General features: G+C 39.6%; 1 protein-coding gene across 1 annotated transcript in view; it reads left to right on the top strand.

Annotated features, from left to right (window-relative positions):
- Positions 1-19,131: 19,131 nt before the first annotated feature.
- LOC106745106 (tetratricopeptide repeat protein 36 homolog) overlaps positions 19,132-20,365 on the top strand; it is a 4,346-nt gene continuing 3,112 nt past the window's right edge. The window contains exon 1 of the mRNA XM_014620386.1: positions 19,132-19,334. Within this exon, the coding sequence (XP_014475872.1) occupies positions 19,241-19,334 (94 nt within the window). The 5' untranslated portion in view covers positions 19,132-19,240. The remainder of the gene's footprint in view (positions 19,335-20,365) is intronic.

The following is a 20,365-nucleotide window of genomic DNA, read 5'->3' as shown; positions in this document are numbered from 1 at the left end:
CTCTATATATACACTGAAAACCCCATTTAGTTGACTTAAAGGTTTAGATCTCTGAAACAAAAACGAAAAAGGTTTGGTTTCATAAAATGCATTTTTGAAACCAAAAAATGCAAAAAACAAAAAACTATAATTAATATTTAGTTCAAAGAACCAAATTTTGGTTCTCACAACCAAAAAATTTGCTTCAGCATATCCTAACCCAATTTTGTTTGAGTCAACTAAATGGATTTTTCAATATATCCAGCAAATACCAACTAACAGTAACATAACATCAATGTTATAATTTTCCACTGAACAATATAAATGCTAGATAACGCACGTGTTACGTAACAATTATATTATTGAGTAGAAAATTATAACATTAATGTTACACTGAAAACTCCATTTATTTGACTCAAACAAAATTTGATTAGAATATGTTCGAACAAATATTTTTGTTGTGAGAATCAAAATTTGATTTTATGAATCAAAGGTTTAGATCTCTGAGTCGAAAAAGGTTTGGTTTCAGAGAACTAAGCCTTCGATTCAAAGAACCAAATTTTGATTATCACGATCAGATGAAAGATTTGTTCGAGCATATCTTAATCAAATTTCGTTTGAGTCAACTGAATGGATTTTTCAATATATATTACTGTTAGTTGGTGTTTACTGGATAATTTTCAGTTCTGACAGATAAAAATGAGATGTTTTGCAATTAAATTTCAGTTGTATTATATGGACAGCTAATTCCTTTTTTTCCGTGACAGCAGCCTCCATTAATGCCATCCAATTTTCCTACGTATTGTAATATTGAAAATTTCCAAATTTTCAGGCACGTTACTTTTGACTATTTGTTGCACCATGACTGCCGCTTTGAAGAATCGTTGCCGATTCATCAAATTATCAACATTTTGCACAAATAATGCCTCTGATTGGAAATTTTCGGTTCGTTACTGTGCCTAAGGAATGAGAGAATATCTAATGGAGTCTGCATCTATATACAGTATTATCGATATTTTTGTCAAAAGAGTTTCGTGGTGCAATCGATTCGGCGTCTAAACGGGGACGAGGCCTAATCACGCGCTGGCAGAGAGATGACGCAGACTCGCAGGCTCGCGAATTATTCGCCGCGCCGTCCGATCCGCCCCTGCCGAGCAGAGCGAAGGAGCCGGGAGAAGAAAGAGAGAAAGAGAGAAAGAAGGGCCCGAAAGAGCGAGCGAGAACGGCCGGAGCTGGTCCTTCGACGTCGAGGACCGACCCCGGCGCGACGCATTTACATATCTTACGTGTAATAACCTCGAAAAAGTTTTAACAATGGCCTGAGGTTCGCCGAGCGCTCGAGCGAAAGGAGAGAAGGTGTAGAGAAGAGAACGAAGGCGCGGGGTTGCGGGAAATCGTTTAACGAACCGCCTGCGATCCTGGAGGATGACACGGAGCGTCTGGAAGAGACGCTTCCCGAGAGCGAACTCTCTCTGGACTTTCTCGTCAAGCATTTCCAACAGTCTCCGGCTGCTAATTAGTCTCCCATTACTTAGTCGACACTGTCTTCCGATCAAAACTCGCGTCTTTCTTTATTCTCTCTTTCTTCATTCGTACCTTTGCTCAATCGGACGGATAATACAATCGGATGAGGCCAATTAACGTGAGGTGCTTTTCAAGTCTGCCGTCCAACTCAATGTCTACACTGAGAGAAAAATACTTGATATTTGTAACTATAATCATCATTATAGTGGAAGAATGATAGCCAGGAGAGCCATTTTTCTAAAGCTAGGTATACACTGAACGGACGAATAAAGAACGAACAGCGAGTACAAACTTTTGTTGCTGCTATTTGGAAAATATGCAGAGAAGACTGGGGTAGGTTTGAATGAGGAATAGTAAAGAGTTTCGTTTATATGCTTATTATGAAAGAAACAATGCGGAAGAAGTTGTAAAATGTCCCTTTCAGACTCATGGGTAGTTTCCAATTTTCATTGAAATTGGACACATATAAAAGGAATAATGCAAAGAAAAGAAAAAAAAGTGATCTCTGAGAATAACCAAGTAAATTTTTGAACAATTTGAAACTCTCTCTTAATATTCTCCATCGTGACTGGATAAACTTAAGTGACGTATGTGATTAATTTCTATAGCTGTTTAATATATTATTTTGTGTAATAAATGTAATGTTCATTGACAAAATTATTGAGAGAAATCAAAGAGATGAGTGGATTGGGCAGATTGGCGAATTATTATTTTTTATCATTATTACGTTCATTTTGTTCTTATGAGAATATAATTTATTTTGCATCTTTAAATGTTATATACAGAGTGTTGCATCAACATATTGAGCAATATATCGGATTGCCGTTGGTAAGGGCACGCGTAAGAGAAATGAAAGCATGCACGACCGGCGAGTTCACGCGGCGCGTTCTCACTCTCTCATACGTGCCCTTACTTGATGCAACACCCTGTACATCTCTCTTAAGCAGTATGCTCCTTCAAATATTACTTTACGTTATTTTTCGAGAGTTATATGTATTGTGTTTAAAAGCATAAATAAATTTGTTTTAATCCTTTTAATCCTTTTCGATTTTTCAACTAAATGAATCTTTGAACACCTGATCTCCGATTTGGTATTTCGATTATTTATAAAATAAATACATAGTACAATATATTAGTACAATGATATGCTACGTAAGTAAAGAATACAATTCACATTCAAAATTTATATATCTTGACCATCAAAGATATGTTATAAATAACCTCTCATTTAATATTCAACAGCTTCAAACATGTATATATTTAATTCAACGTACACAATCATATTTATTATACATACATAATGCTAAGTTTCGGACCTATCCCAGGATATCGGGGCATGTTCATCGGGGCAAATACTTCATTCCATGTTCGTATTTTGGTTATTATAGACGAAGCTATACAGATTATAAGATCTTTTGTTACATAAATCTATAGAATAAAGTTGTCGTTATCATTGTTGTTTAATTAATCACTAGTCAATTAATCATCAAAAAGTTTTAGCATTGAAATTCTGAAAATTCTCCATACCTGCTCCGGTCTCCTCTACGCCATAATAAATAGAACATTTTGGGCCGATTTGTTTTTAAAGTTTATCAAAAAAAGTTCGTGCATATTTAGACATGAATATATACATTCGTTCGTTGTTCGTTCGCCCGGTGTATATTTATTTTAATATGCGTTACTACCCGAATCGAAATTTTAATTCTACATTAAGTCTAATTTAGTTCTACATTAAGTCTTCAATTGGTCCTTTATTGCGCTCCTTTGATGCTACAAATGGAGAAGTTATTACCTTTTTCTCCACTTAAAAATTTAATGTAGAACTAAAATTTAGACTCTGAAGAATTCAAATTCCCTTTGTAGCACTAAAGAAGCACTTATTGTGCTCCTCTGATGCTACAAATGGGAACTTATTTCCGTCTTCTCTACTTAACGGAGACTTAATATAGAATTTAAAACTTCGACTAGGGCAATATCAACGATAATAACCCCACTTGCCTATATCGCTATTTCTATTTCCGTGGTTGAAATCATGAGAAAGGCATAGCTAAGTCCCCGAAGATAACTATAATTTCTCTCAATGTACGCGACTCCGACGCGGAAACTCGTCGTGCGCGCGTTTAAATGCAGTTGTTAAATATGCCCGCTCGTTCATGGCTCGCTCGATCGTCGTCGTGCAATTTGGCCGAGCCGAGCGGTCGTTTAAACTTGAAGACGCGATCCCGCGAAACGACCGGTGGGCTACCAGACTGCGCGTATTCAGTACTCTCGCTCGCAAAAAGCACTCTCTCTCGCGAAATTGCAACCGCACCGCCCGAAAGGGTTGTTGCATTCGCGTCGTCTCCCCGGCGACGGACGGGGCTCCCGTAAAAGGAGGAAAGCATTCCGGAGGCCCCGGCACCGAGTTTCGAAGGCACGATATTTATGTTTCCTGCGTGCGTGCGTGCGTTCGCTCGCTCGCTCGCTCACGCGGGCCCGTCGGCGATCCGTAACAATGTTGCGGTGCGCGCGCGCAGCCGCTCTTTCGCTGTTCGCGCGTCCGCAAAAGCTGCGTGCCTCCATAAAAACGCGTGTAAAAATTGGCCCGCGTATCCCGCGTGTATCGCCGCGTAAATCGGCCCGAGAAAACGGAAAGGGGGGAGGGAAGGGGGGTCCTCCCCGTGGCGGTTCTAGAGGACCCGGGGACCGACGACCGCAGCTCGTGTGTTGTACTCGTGTACTCACCGCTCGCTCGCTCGCTCGACCGCGCGGAGTAAAGAGAACAATGAGGGAGAAAGAGAGAGAGAGGGAGAGCGGAACGTCGGCGAAAAAGCGGCGAATGTATACTGCGAGTAAATCTCGTTACGACGAACACCTTCGTCGTCGTTATAACCAATTATCCTTGGCGCTCGGATCCCTTTTCAAACCAGATGACGGGGGATCCTTGAGGCTGCGACGGTGGTAGACTCTTCTTCTTCTCCCCGTCTACTTCCCGCGTTACCTTCTTAAGTCGCTGAATTAGTAATCGATCAGAGATAGAGGTATTTAATTAACTGCATAACGATTCTTTCGGACATTGTTAGTCTCGTCTTTCATCAAATTATTTAATCCTCTAACGCAAGACCGGGGTCGGATCCGACCCCACGTTCTGTTTGTCGACTCCGTGTCGTGCTTTGTTTATTTTTCGTCCAATCAATGCACCAAATGAATAAAAGAAGCGAATAATAACATGCACGGGGAAATATTGTGATAAAAATCACCATAAAATTGTGTAATTTGTTGACCGAAACCATACCGGAATCATGACTAAAATTATTGCGTGTGTTGTAATCTTTAGTGATGTGTAAAATGAAGTACATCTCTAAAGATGAAAATACACATCGTAATTTCCGTCATAATCCCAATATGGTCCAACATTGCAAAATTTCGTGATAATTTTTACCACGATATTTTCTCCGTATGAAACTTCTTCCTCTGCTTACTTACAGTCGAAGGAAAACAATAAAGTTCGCTAAATGACCTTAAATAATCGCAGAAAAACACTTTGAGAAACGCTTTGACGTTCTGGAAAAATCCACCTTGCCATTAGAAGGTTAACTCGACTGGTGACATTTACATATAATTGAATTTGATACAGAGACAAGAGCAGCGAGGAGGAAGAAGAGGAAGAGGAGGTTCGCGTTTGCTTTCGGCGACGACGCGAAGAAAGAATCGCCGCCGTCACCGCTGTGGCGACATTGTTGTGGGAGAGACAAGAAACGCGAGGTATGTTAGGCATTATCGTCGGTGTGGCAAGAGCCGAGACGGGCGGCGTACGTACGTACATACGCATGTACGCACGAACGAACGAACGTACGGTTTGTCCGGTTTTCGAGACAAAGAGTTCGTCGAACCCTGGCGGCCGGTGGGTTCGATCGGCGGCGCGGCTACCGAACATGCCGTTTGCGCGAATGACCGTCGGTCTGTGACGTGCGACACGTGCACCCACGTGCATTTCAACGTGCGTGTCTCCTCGCGCGCGCGTGTCACGCGAAGAGCGCGAGATTATTCGCTAGTCCTATTCTCACGACGGCATCTCGCGAAGAGCCGGTACCGAATTTTCGGATCTTCCCATTGGTCTCGGTCTACAATAGATGCTTTAAGCTCTAAGCCTTAAGAAATTGACCGATCACAGTCGTCGAATTATAGAAGAAAAATCAATTAAGATAGGTCAATTTCTTAAATCTTACGCCTTCAATTCTCATTGTTGACTCCGCTTTACCGGAAAAAGTTCGTGCGGATTCTTAGGTCAAGATTGAAACGTTCTGAACTCTTAAAAAGTAGCTTCATCTGACGAAGTAGTCACCGTTGACTTCGACGACCCTTTTCCACGTCCGCACACCTTTTTGTCGATTCGAACGCACATATTCACGCGGTTCGTTATCTTCAACAACAGGATGGATGTCCCGAACGCGAATCGTCCTCTAGCGATTCGTTGCCTTCCTTAAATCGCTTAAATTTTGCGCTCTCCTTTCTCTGACAGTACCTTCATCACACACGCTACAAATGTGTTTTGTTGCATTTGCTGCTGTATTTCTAGGTTTAAGCTCATAGAGCGAGAAAGCACAGGTTTTTTAACTTTTCGCTCATCCATCTTTAACCTCATACGGAATGTTGAAACATTTGAGAGCTGCGCATCATGTGTACCAACGACATGAATGTAACTTTCTGATTTATGCCAACTTCGTACATTACATATGCGAGTTACTGAATCCGACTGAAATCCGACTTCAATTCATTGCTAAAAAGGAAACCGCACGAACTTCTTCCAGTACATGATGGATCCGCACATTGAAAAGTCTATTTAGTTGATTCAGATAAAATTCTTGTTTAAGTGTGAGCAAACGAATATTTTAATTGTGAGAACGTCAAGAATCAAAAACGAAAAATTTAACTTTTCTTTGATAAAATTTATAATATTCTTGAAATGAGAATAAATTCTTCTTTTGCGTACATGATAATGAGTTTTTCTTAACTTTGCGATGAATATATTTAAAGACTATTATCGAGAAAATATTCTTTTTTGAATGATAATTATTACTTAAAAGAAGGAAAGTAAATGATTATTTGTTTTTCTTAGTAATGATAGATTTTCTCTGTGTATATAATTAAATAAATCTTTATTTGTTCTCTATAACGTGTGGTTAAATTAATATATATATAACCTAATTATATTAAATTAATATATGTAATATAATTAATTTGTAAATTAATATATTTAAGTTAAGTTAAATTAATATATATAATATAGTTGTAAATTAAGTATAAATCCTTCTTACGTATCTTCGATGAAAGAATTCAGAGAAAGGTATTTCGCACGGCGCGACACGTTCGTGTCGGCGTCTTTCATCCCCGGAGGTACCGTTCGCGGAATGGTACTATTTCGTGTACTTCGGCTAACTGGAGAGCGGCTACCGGTATCATTCCATCGCATTACCGCTACGGTGCATTCGCGGCGTTTCTTTAATGAGCGAGGTGCCGACGAATGTCGTCGATTCGCGACACCGCGAATACCGCTAGGTGATTCTCGCGGGCCTGGGAAACGCGCCGTCAAGTCCTGCGAGCGCAAAGAGAATCGGGGAAACGACTCCTCGCGGAGCGTGTTTCTTCCAGTGGTAGCGACAGCAGTGGCCACACCCGGCCACTTTCTCCGCCAAAGCCGAAGTCATTCCCGCACCGTATAAGTTACTACCCCCTTAATGACGCAAGCCGCCCACGCGACCGAGGCGTTTCGCCGTCGTGTCGCTTCGTTTCCGGATGGGAGACTCGCGAGAGGTAGAAACGAAAATTACAGGCCGCAAGAAAGGGCAATTAAGCCGCCACGGCGGCCAGCCGATCGGCCCGATCGACCCTGACCGAATTTCGTTAGTTCCGAAAGAGGCGCGCGATCCTCCCCGAAAAGTACTCGGAATCCGCTTCACGGAAGATTGTGAAGGACGGAGAGCTCGTGGAAGATTGCATCGTGTCCTCCTTACGCCACGTTCGACATCTGATATGTTTAACGTTTGACGCGTTTGACACGTTTGACGTTTGATATGTTTGACACGTTTGATTCTCTCCTGTGTGCAACTTGAGACAAAGTAGACAATTTAATTTGTTTCGAGTTGACTTGAAGGCAAGGTGGACAGAATCGGGTCACCTTCAATTTATTCGTTATCGTCGGGATAGATTATTTATTTATTATTTATTTATTTATTTACTTTTCACACGGGAAAGACACAACTTTTCTTTTACAGAAGATAAAGAGGCGTTTCTAATGTATATACACGTAGGAGAATCTGGGGTATAATGGGAACGCTAAGTTCCCCTTTAAATAAGTTTTAAATATATTAAAAATGAATAAATCAACTTGGTTTTACACGAAAATATTCCTGGAATTACTCACTGTAAGAAGAACAAGTTTTATAGCGGAAAAATGGTTTAGAAGGACGAAATTATTATTTAACTGAAAGCATTAATCTCGTTATATTTTTTTATGCATAATGGAATACCTCGCAACATTTACTTATTTCCCTAACATCAGTATTCAAAACTTCTTAAAAATGACTTAGAACATATAATATATGTATGAAGTGACCTCAGTTCTGTGAAAGTTAGGCAAAAAGTCTATGCTTCATGTCAATCACATATTCACAGAGCTCCTTTTCTTGCTCTTCTGTAAATATTGTTTTAAAAACGTCTATATTTGTAGCGTCTATATTTGACTACTTTGTCACAACTGTCCTTCATTTTCTTAACATATCGTTCTAAAGTCGATTCCAAATGTAATAAAATCTTTAAGATAATCCATTTTTCCGTCATGCCCCGAAATATATAAGCGTACTTTAAATAATATAATAATAAAACATCACAAGTAATCTATATTTGTACAGATTCTTTACTAAAGTGATAAAAAAAGATTTCATAACGTAAATGTACTTATAGTAATAAAAAATATAATTTTATCACTGCTTACCTTCTGCAAGTGTACCAAAGAAATTGCAACTTACTCGTGGAGAGTACAGTGAATGCATTAAATAATTTGTAGCAACTTTTAGCTAAAAATAATACGACAACTGATGACGCGATAAGAGACATCTAACAATAATTAGTTGTAAAACATTTAATTATATAGCAGCATCTCTGTAAAAAGTTATATACCATTACGCCCCGTAGTCCCGTTATGTCCAGGTTCCCCTATATATTATCATGTACAGAGATACATTTTAAGTATAATCTAAGATAATTTGATAAGGCTAACTGTGAATAAAGCTGAAGAATAGTATAATATATTCATATGGCGCAACCACGAAACATTAAAAATAACGCAGAATAATAATGAAATCGCAGAATAATAATCAAATTGAAATTAATAACTGAGATAGCAAACGTAAACGTGATTTTGAAACAAATGAAGGGAAAAGGAGAAAGAAAAGTTTAGCGTTATATTAATTAATAAATTTATTTATTTATTTTACGGGCAAGAAGCTTTTTAGAAAAGAAAAATATAAAACAAAAAAGCATAGAAGAAAAAAATACAAGATAATCTAAATTAGCAATACAAAATAGAGATATATAGTGTTTAGTTACACCTTGCAATTATAAATAAGAATGAAACCTTGTCAGTGATAATTATATATTTATAAAATGATCCCTCTTTCTTTCTCCCTTTCTCCCTTTCTTTCTCTCTCTTTTTCTCGTTTACTCGAGTCCTTCCGAGTTCGACGAACGTATAAATAATTTTTTATCCGAGTCGAATCGCCGACTGATAATTATTAAGGGCGGGCCGATGTTATCTCGGCGATGATTTCCGGCTGAAAGAAACGGCCGGTTCGAGATGCTGCTTCATTCGGCCGCGCGAAATTCCTTCCTGCGCCTTAGGGGAACCCTAAAAGTTGCGGCACGGCTCCCCCTCTCTCTCTCTCTCTCATCCCCCCTCTCTCTCTCTTTCTCTCTCTCGCGAGTCCGGAGAGAGGAGAGGAGTCGCTTGCAACCGGTTCCGACGAACTAAAGCTAAATAAAGGCATGCACGGCGCGAAGGGAGGACGACATCGTCGTGTCGATAATTGCGCCCGCGAAAAACTCCACGTCCGAGGACTTCCATCGCGCCGCGATATATCGATACACACTCCAGAACCATCTTGGGATGGGGAGATCCTGAGGATAACGCTCTCCTCGTTATCGTAGCAAATGTTCCTTGCGACAGCAATTATCATCACAACGTTCTAACGATTCTCCGTTAATTTTAGCACGCGCGCGAATGTAGTTAGAAATTGTAACCGATTAAAAAAATTGGCGCTTTTTTTCCTGCGGAAGAGGAGAGGCCGGTTACGTAATCCTTCGTTGAGAGAAAGAGAGAAAGAGAATGCAGCCCCCGAGCAGCGATAACTCAGTCGTACGTGTTCGTTAAGATCGATTCCTTCGGATCGCATCCTTCCTCTCTCTCTCTCTCTTTCTCTCTCTTTTTCTCTCTCTCAACTTAACCCTTTGATTTTCCTCCCCCTCGAACGCGTCTGTTTCGTGCGGGGCTCGATGGGGCGTCGATAAATCGAGGCTTCCAGCACGATTCATTTGAATATAAATCCGACTGTCTACGCTCGCACGCTGGCGAGGAGATCCTTTCGCGGGCGTCGGGAGAAGGAAGGGCGACCGGGGCGGGCGATAACGCTAAGGACGAGCGGAACGGACGAACGGGGGATCGTGGAGGAGGAGGAGGCGGCGTAGGAACGAAGGAGGTGAAAAGGGGAGTCCTTTTTTTCGCGCTGCGTCCTGGCATTTGCGGTAACCGCAAACCGCCGCGGTGGTTGGTCGTGAGGGCTATTTTTTGGTGGCCTTGTTTCGGGCCCGTCGACTCCTCTGCCGGTCTTCATGGTCCTTCTCTCTCTCTCTCTCTCTCTCTCTCTTTCTCCTGTTTTCTCTCTCTTTGTTCCTTGTTCTTCGTCTTCTCTTCATGATGCTGCCGATGTTGCATAGTGGACCGGATGGGTATTCTAGGTGGAGTTAAATCACATAGATCGTTTTATTTGTTTATATCATAATTAAATAGAATTTTTTGACAAGAAACATGCACCTCTAGAAAGACAGAAACCGTTAAAATATGTATGACCAATATTCGCAGTCAGATTTTATACTTAAGATCGTAAAGTTCATGTTTAGATACCGTACGGATTATTTCATTGGCTGCAAAGTGTCCGATGATGAATTTAAGACGATCTAAAATATAAAATTTGACTATGAATGCCGGCCAATGAATGATACATACATTAGAGGATTTAAGATAAAATAATTATTTAAGATAAAATAATTGTTTTCAGTTATGTAAAGGAAATGAAATGTATAAACACAACTTAGTTCCTTCGAAGGTAATTTTACATACGAATGCAATATCTATACATAACTTTGAATAACTTTGAATATTAATTAGGAGAAATAGAAAGCAATGAAGTAGTACAAATATAATATTATCTATGTATCTATTTTACGTGAGTATTCTATGTAAATATTGACTGAAAATGAAAGATATTAAGCAAATTATTAGCAATTATTAGTGTTTTATTGTTACAAAATTTATTTTGATGTATAGTGAATTTAGTTGCATATAAATCTCAAGGCGGTATTCCATGAAATTCATTAGATATTCTCTTTTAAAAAAATATACCCCTACAAAACTATTACAAAAATTATAACCTTACAAAATGGAATAAAGCAGCATCAAAAAGTTAAAAATGAGTTAGCTCATAAAACTCTGTATATTTCAAAAAGTTTACTTGTTTACTAGTCATATTCCCTTTTATAACGAAATTAATAAAAAATAATTTATTTTTAAAATAAGAGGCACTTTTTACGGTAGATAAAATAGATATAAATGATATCGATTGTCGATATAGGTTTAATTTATATTGTTACATTTGTTCCTATTTTTATATTAATAATTAGTCTAATAATTTGTCTAATTAATCTAATTATTATCTTATTATTTTAAATTAGTATTTAGTCTACAAAAATACCTCCGAATGCACAAGACACGGAAAAAATAGTCTTAAATCAAGAATAGAGCAGATATTCTCATATATAAACGAGAATATCTTTATCTTCTTAGATGTGAATTTTGAATTGAGTTCAAATAATATTCCCAGCGATATAAATTTAATCAAATCAAGATTGAAAAATCTCATGAGAAGATTGTAATATTCTCATATATACAAGAATATCTATTCTTGATGAAAAATCAATGTTTTTTCCAGCGCATAGATACATCTTTTTATCGATATTATTATTTCTGCTTGGAATGCCTATCCGGCATCCACTGTGCGCTGCCACGCTGCGCGACGTGTAGCCTTCCCCGCGGCGGTCCCCGAATTATACGGACGCGCGTCCTGACGAAAACTCATTCTGACAATTTCGTACGCGCAAGCGCACCCTCATTTGAAATTCCATCGGGCCGCGTCGGCTTGCTCGCTTGCTCGAACTCTGCGGAGCGAGAGAAGGAGAGAGAGAGAGAGAGAGGGCACCGGTGGAAGAAGAGACGCAGCTGCGCCGCAACGTAACGATCTCGTAAAATTCCGAGACGGTCATTCGGCCGGCTCGTGCTCGGAATACTCGGCCGGGCGGGATCGAAATTAAGGAAGTTACCACCGCGCGCACACAAAGAAGATAGACAACGGCGTTATCAGCGGCGATAAATCGAGACGGGAAGAGCAGTTCGGCCGGCGGTTTCGCGCGATATCCGCGGGTGTCTTCCTCGCGGGAGGTGCGGACCGAACGACCGTTAATTAATACCGTTGACGGAGGAACGTAGGGAGAGAGAAAAAGAAACCTGCGTGAAGGAAAAAAAAAAAGAAAAAAACGACGACGGACACGAGGAGTTTGCGGAGATTAAAACGGCAAATCATAATAATTTCGCCATATTAATCCTGTCCGCGGTTCAAACCGCGACGGCCGCTGTATATATACGCTGTGTGTAATAACGATAATGCGGCATTCCCGTGCGGGATTTTCGTGGGGAAATGAAGCGGGGAGTACGCCGGCACGCGATACGCGCGCGTGTTTTGCATCCGTCGATACACGGCGCGGCGCGCATTATTCAGGAGAACTTTTATCAGACCGCCAAGGCCGAAAGCTCGAGAGGTACCGGGGTAGCCGACGAGAGGAAGGCGTGTACTGTGAGGAGCGAGCGAGCGCACGAAAGGGCTGTCCTCTTATAACCATAAATATCATGCATAAATGCATATAGCGCGCGAGAGCGCGATGCCCCATAAATTTGACGCGGCGCGGCCGAAAAACGTGTGCGAGCCTTGCGAGCCGTGCGACCACGAGAGAGCCACTATAATTAAACGCGTGCGCTGTCCCAATTTGCATTATTAGCCGTGTGCTCGTCCTTGGCTGATTTTTCACATCGGTCCACCTGATCGTTCCTCGGCTTGCTCGCTCTTTCGTCCGTTCGTTCGTTTGTTTATTCGTTCGCTACCCGCATTCTGAACCCACGCCGTCCGGCGAAAAACCAGCGACCCGAAGAAGTCGCTTTGGCTCGTAGGCTTCCACTTTGTAGCAATTACCTGGATCTTATTATTATTATTATTATATTATTATTGTGAAACTTTATTTATGGGAAATTCTTTCCTTTAGTACGCTATTATGTTATTCCTTAAGAGTTTATTTTGAATGCATGTCTAATTTTGTAACAAAACATTCCGTGTTATTTTAAGCAAAATCAATTCTTTGAATTTATTTTAGTTAGGAACCACGTTATCACCCCCTGATTCCCTTCAACGTATCATGCGTTGTTGCTACATTTATGTAAAAAACGGTGTTGCTATATTTATATAAAAAAAACCGCATTGCTATATTTATACAAGAAACATCCTAAGCAATGAATATTCCATAACTTTGGGCCTGGAATCGATTGAACAACACTATGACGAAGATGATCGTTCAGTTCTCAATTTAAAATATTGACCATTGACAAAGTTATTGCGCAAAGTGTAAATGGGAGGTCACAACACCACCTTTCTCTCTATATAAATACGAGTATATTTCTTTTTCAGAATGATATGCTTGAATTCGATTCGATATATCGTAAACACCTTTCATAGACAAAGATAGTTCTAATGATAAATCGGATGCCATTTCTTATCAGAAAATCAGAGATATCCAGACTTGTAACTTGAAGGATTCCAGTCAGTAAGAGCAACACCAAGGTCGACCAGCAGCGATCAAGAGCACCCTTCGACATCCGTGAATGTAGGTAAGATCGGCGAAGTCTTCTTTCGGAGTCGTGGGTGAAGCGGTGTATCGTCCTTCGCCGTTCCCTTTCGACATCGATTCATATGACGCGCATATCGTCGTGACGGTGAATTCTACCGGAGGTATCAGCGACGAAAGTGAGTGGTCCGTTCTTTTCAGCCGAACTGGCCGCGCTAGTTCAAGAAATTTACATACGCATCGAAACGTATGAAGGTTTACGTACGAGATTCTCACGCTTCGGTGTGCGTAAATTTCTTGAACTAGTGCGGCCAGTTGAGTTAGAAAGAACAGACCGAAGAATCATCGAGAGAAGTCCTCATCGAGAATCGACATGCGGGGGCCTTCGAGAGGAGGATGGCGCGATGGACGTCTCGCGAGAATTTAAAATCTCGGCTTTCTCTCTCTCTCTCTCTCTTGGCCGCTCTCCGCGTGTCTACGCGCGCTCACGACGGACTAACGATATTTATTATACGTCGGCAATGAATTATGGGCCGTTAAGTTCGCCGTCGTGACGGGGCCCTTCGGCCCCGCGCGCGCCTCGCGAGCTGAGGGACGTAAGCGCGCTGCACTTCGCCACTGCGCCGAGGAAGAAAAAGCGCGGTTCGACCACGACGCCGTATGCTGACTGCTCGGTCTGCGTTCTCTCCCTCTTTTCCCCTTTCTCACTCTCTCTTTCTCTCCTCTCTCACTCACTTATTCGGAGAACTGTACGCGCCAAATGAAATATTTATTCCATTACGACACACGGGGGCCCGGTGGTATTGTAATGCGCTGAACCGCTCCGCGTTTTTTGCGGTTGCGAGCTCGCGAGTTATCGCGACGCGTCGCATAGAGAGCGAGAAAACGGTGCGTGTCCGATATCGTCGCGCGGATATCGCGTGTGACGGAGCGTAATACTTTTTTTAACACCCTCGTCTTTCAACGTTCAAACGTCTGCCTCGCGCATTTGAAGAAAAAATGGCCAATTTTACTCAAACTACGTCGTCATTCCCGACGTTAACCATGTTTTTGATCGTTTCAATAGCGGTAATAACGACAATATGCATGTACAATGTGCAATGTTGTTATTGCTAACATTATGGCAGCACTTACTACGAGAGTGGTTCTTCTGACTGTAATTATTTCACCGTGCAATTATAGTCATTGTACTGTACTGTAAATGTACTAAACATTGTTTTCTCGGTGCACTGAGAGAGAAATATTTGGCCTTTCTAACACTGTAATCATGATATCGTGGTAGAAATGTATGTAGTTTCCGTAGACAGCCAGTTACTGTCTATACTGAGAAAAAAGTACTTAAAAATTTATTTGTCGAATTATAAAATTTGTCCCACACAAGTAAGGTTTATTTCTAAGAAATAAAGTTTATTTCACAGAAATAAACTTTATATCTCACAAATATGATTTTAAGTACTTTTTTCTCAGTGTAATATTAATACATTCTCATTAGTTATAACAATATTACGTTGGAAATGAACTTGATAGAGTTTTATTCAGTGACTGAAGCAGTTTTCCTACATTGAGAAAAGGAAATTGAAATTTTGCGAAGTAAATGTTTCTTTGTGTGATATTTTTTTCGTTATATTTATGTTATATTTATTGATTAGAAAAAAGTTTGACCGTGATGACAAAATATTTTTGTGAAATATATTTAAATTTTCTTATTAACCCTTAAATGCATAGTGTTGCAAATTTGCAACATATTTATTTTTCCACATATAAAATACTCATCCTCAGGAATAATTTATAATTTATAACGCTTCATAGTTGCATGTTTGCAACAATCTGCTTTAAGTATACAGTTCAAAGTTATACTGCAAAATGTCTTTTGTACACAATGTTGCATTTTTGCAAGTACGAAAAATTTTGAAAATAATGAGAATTTTTTTACTTAGATTTTTTAAAATATTTTCCTCATTTTCTGGGACTACCTATGAACCTAAAAAAAATAATTCAGCAATAAAAAAAATTAATGCATTTAAGGGTTAATTGGTTTATTTGTTAGGAATAAAATTTTATTTTGTCATATTTAAATAAACGTTTATTTCTGTGAAATAAACCTTATATTTTACAAATAAATTTTTAAGTCTTTCTTTCTCAGTGTAGTATAAATATATTGCGTAGACACCTGTCAAGTTATTGTCTATATAGAAAAAAATGCTAGATTCAAGTAAATAATTTTTCCAATACTCCTTAACAAATTTTTATTTAGATTAAATAAATTTTATTTGGATCAAGTAAATATTAGTTAATCCAAATAAAAATTTGCTAAATAGTAGCGGAGTAATTATTTATTTAAATGTAGCACTTTTTTCTTTGTAATATTAATCAATTGAATAGTTTTGTTTATTTTTTCGTTCAGTAAATGGGTTCAAATTTTGCACATCTTTTGTAAGCAGTAACTGCAGGAGAAGCGTTACATCTTGATTCGAATCTCAAGTAGTTTTATTTTAATTATTAGACAGGAGTTAACTGTCCAATAATTGCTCAAGAAACGCATGAAATTTCTATCATGGTAATGAAAGAATTATAGTCAGGAGAACCATTTTACTAAAAAGTCTTATTACATGCAATAAAAAAATATTTTGTATTAAAATCAGCCCTTGTTAATATTTTTGTGTTAAACTTTTAACATACAAACGTGTGTTAATTTAACATATTATGTTGATGTAACGTCAACATTTCAATATTTTATGTCATGTCACATACATATTTAACATATATAGGAGTTAAAATAACACATTTTATGCTTCGGTATCGACTAACGTATTAATTTTATGTTAATTTTTGACATAATGTTTGTGTTACTTTTCGATATACTCACCTTGCGTTGAATTAATACAAATATTTGAACGGGTCGTTTGGGACACGTGAATTGTGTTAAATTAAATACGAAAATATTTTATCGCAGTGCAATGCGATGATAACCTTGCATGCATGTTATTATTATTATTATTTTGCGGTTAAATCCATTGAAATATAATCGAGGCCGAAAATAAGCATAATATCTCTCAGATGTGTAATCGTTGATTCCCGCGAATGCCTTCGCGACTACCACGATGACGCGATTTGATAGGCGATTTGTAGATCGTCACGGCTGTCCGAGGAGCGCGCTCACGAGCGACCACCTCCGCGTTTCCCTCCTCGACGTAAGAGTGGTCATTGCGCGCATGAGAGAGACGGCCGCGCGTTGGGATGGCTTTGATCTACGATACGGATCCACGCGAGATTTCGAAGGATGCCGGGCCCCGGAGAAGAAGAAGAACGGAAAAAGTCCAGCCGGCAATTACACGGTCCGAATCCTGGGTCACGATCCTCGCGTTCGACATGGTCTTCAGGGCCGCGCGGGAGGGCGAGAGAGGCGATATCTCTCACGGTCGCGTTCTCCGCGAAGTCGCGAGCTCTCAGAGAGACCGGAGAAGTCGTCGGCTTGGGCCGCGTGATGGGCTTCCGTGACGGGGAAAATCCCTCGCGCTTCCTCGGCGCCTCCGCTCGTGGGAAAACGGCGAAGACGCCGACGTTTAACGGTAAAGTCGCAGGGCGCTTTGCGGCGCGTCGCGTCGTCGTTTCCCGGAGAAGAAAATGACGAAAAATCGGGCCCCCCGTTGCGCGATGCGCTCAAAACGAGGCGTAACGAGGAGGGACGGGGGAACAGGGAGACGTCAGGACGTGAGCAGGCGGGAGAAGCGGCGGTGCCCATTGATTTTCACGAAAGACAAATTGTCCGCGCGATTACGCGCCTGTCAATCGTCCTCGAAGTCCGCCGAGACGATGGTCCGCCGCGAGGACGTTGACATCTTACCGAGTCGAAATTTTACTTCTATCTGAGTCGAAATTTTATTCCTAGTTTAAGCTTGATTTAGTTTTACGTTAAGTGTTCAAAGGTTTTCCATTGTGTCCTTTTGGTACTACAAATGGGAGAGTTATTGCTACTTTCTCCACTTGAAGACTTAATGTAGAACGAAAATTTAGATTCTGAAGGTATCAACTCCCATTTAGCATTAAAATTAACGTAATAGAAATCATAAGAAAGGATAGGTTATAAGATAGGAAGGTTAAAAACGTAAGTTGCATGTTATACTAATTTACGGCTATTAATAAATTGTTCAGGTTAAAAAACAAAACGTTCGGATTACGAGTGTTGTTTTGTGCGTATATTTTTTTATTTCCATATATATCATCACATAAATTGACATGTTTTTCCTCGTTTCTGACGTCATCAAAAAAGTACAGCCATAGTGAGTATTCAGGAGCCTTAATCTGCGTTTAAAATGTTAATTATGCAAAAGTATATAAAAAATATACATATAAATATATATATATATAGGAATATATAAAAAAATATATGTATAAATATATAAATATATATATATATATAAACATATATGTATATGTCTATGTATAATGTTTTTTAATCAGTTCTTCGCTCAGAAATTGTAGAATTTCTACGCGGGATCATGCAGATATCGGAGAAATGACAGATATCGTACAAAAAACGACGCATATTTCTTTGATTGTATTTTAAAATAAACAAATATTATATGTACACTTTGATTAAAAAACAGGATCAACATTTGTATCAACCCAGTATTCGTCTGATTTCAAACTACCTTACTGTCATTTCATACATGTGCGACACGTTATGCGAAATACTCAATTTGCCTGTTTAACACATTTTATGCGTACATAAATGTGAATATGCACTATATTACGTAGTTACTGAAGAAATCTCAGTGCGTATGTGTGTGTAAACAATGCGCTGTAGCGAGCGACTTTCAATTAAAGCGCGAACGTGTTAAACCGCCTGTTTACAATTACAATCGCATGCGCAGCATGTGAAATATAAACGATTGCTCGCGAATACGTTTCCCGGATGTTCACTCGCGCGCAATTTACGAGGGATTCCCGAAATTAATTAGCCGCCCGAGTCTGCCTGACACACATAGCGCGACCCGGCATTTTTGCGTGTAATGCATCCATAGCGAGTCTCATGCGTGCGGCGAGACAAATCGCCGTCGGACGTTAATTGAAATGAATTAGTCGTGATTAGGGGAATCGCTTGTTGTTTTTTATTCGTCAACGACCACGCGTTGCGTGTCCCCTGGGGAAACGGCATCCTCGCCGAGTCGGAGGAGGAGGATCCAGCTGCGCGTAAAGATTTATAATCGGCGCTCGACGGAATCACCTTCTCGCATCGGTGAGATTCCCTCGCATTTCTTCGCTCAAAATTCGTGTAATCGACCAGGTATCGACTACCGGCCGGCAGCATCACCTACACCTACAATCTCGCTCGTCGATGTCTGTAGGCAAAGTGCGGGAACTCCCAGGCGATCCACGCACGCCAGGTAACATTCCGACTCGGCCTATTAGTCGCGTGACGTAATACGATTAATTCACGTCGCACGACGATAAACAGAAAACGAGTTCTACGGAGTTTGGTCGTGGCCGACGATAAGCAGAGACGGTGAGATCTCGTGAGAGGATTTCAGTCGGCATCATGGAGGGACTCAGCGAAGGCGACAGAGCTGTCTTGACCAGCATTTTCGATCCCCTTCAGCCGCTCGGCCTGTCTGACTTTCCGCAGGAACTTGGTGCGTAATTCCGAGAGAAGAAATATTTACTTGCGATGTAACTTTTTAGACAACGCAAATGTCCAAAAGATGTCTCGGAGATGTTCTATTTGTTTCAGACGTTCTCCGGGCGTCTCTATATATATATTGGTTTCCGTTTCTTTTAGTTGAACTGGATGTTAATTAGTTTAAGAAATGTACGCACACTAAAGTGTGGGGATCTCGCACGCATGCTTCATACGCTTCAATGTGTGTGTAAATTCCTCGAGCCAGTGCAGCCAGTTCAGCTAAAAAGAACACACCACATATTTTAGGTCTGTGTCAATAGTCGTTATTTGAAACCTGTCGTAATGTGAAATACTCAGATTCGAGTGTAGCCTGTCCAGAGAGCACACAATATTTATAAAATATTTTACAAATATAAATATTCAATATTTTATAAATATTTATCCCCGTCCCCGGGAAAGTCAGGCACGAAGAAGATTATGATAAATATTCAAAAATATTCATGAAAAATATTTTTCATAAATAATTAAAGCATGGCTTTACTTAAGTGAAATCATGTTTTTATTACTTATGACAAATATTTTCATAAATATTTCTGAATATTTATCATAATCTTTCTTATACCTGACTTTCCAGGACATTTGAATATTTACAAAATATTTAATGTATAAATTTTTTAAATATTTCATAAATGTTATGTGTTGTTTGATTGTGAGTTGTTGTGACCTAAATTTTTCAATCGAGTCTTGATTGCAAATGTGGAGGAGAGATTATGGCTCTTTACCCTTTTTACATTTTGTACAATAACTTTGTTAATAATTAATATTTTAAGTTGAAAACTGGACGATTACATTCTTCAAAGTATTGTTCAATCGACTCTAAACTAAAAAATTATGGATTATTTATTACTTAACACGATATTTATAAAAATGTGACGACATTGTATAATAAGTCGAAAAAGAACAAAGGTGGTAATGTGGTTCCCATCAAAATAGATTTAAAAATTAGTTTTGTTTAAAAAACATAGTATTATGTTATAAATTTAT

This window comes from Dinoponera quadriceps, unplaced genomic scaffold, assembly GCF_001313825.1.
Source record: "Dinoponera quadriceps isolate SergipeBrazil2010 unplaced genomic scaffold, ASM131382v1 scaffold1114, whole genome shotgun sequence".
In the NCBI taxonomy this organism is placed as follows: domain Eukaryota; kingdom Metazoa; phylum Arthropoda; class Insecta; order Hymenoptera; family Formicidae; genus Dinoponera; species Dinoponera quadriceps.
Note: the sequence above shows the minus strand (reverse complement) of the source record. Positions and strands in the feature narration are given on the sequence as shown.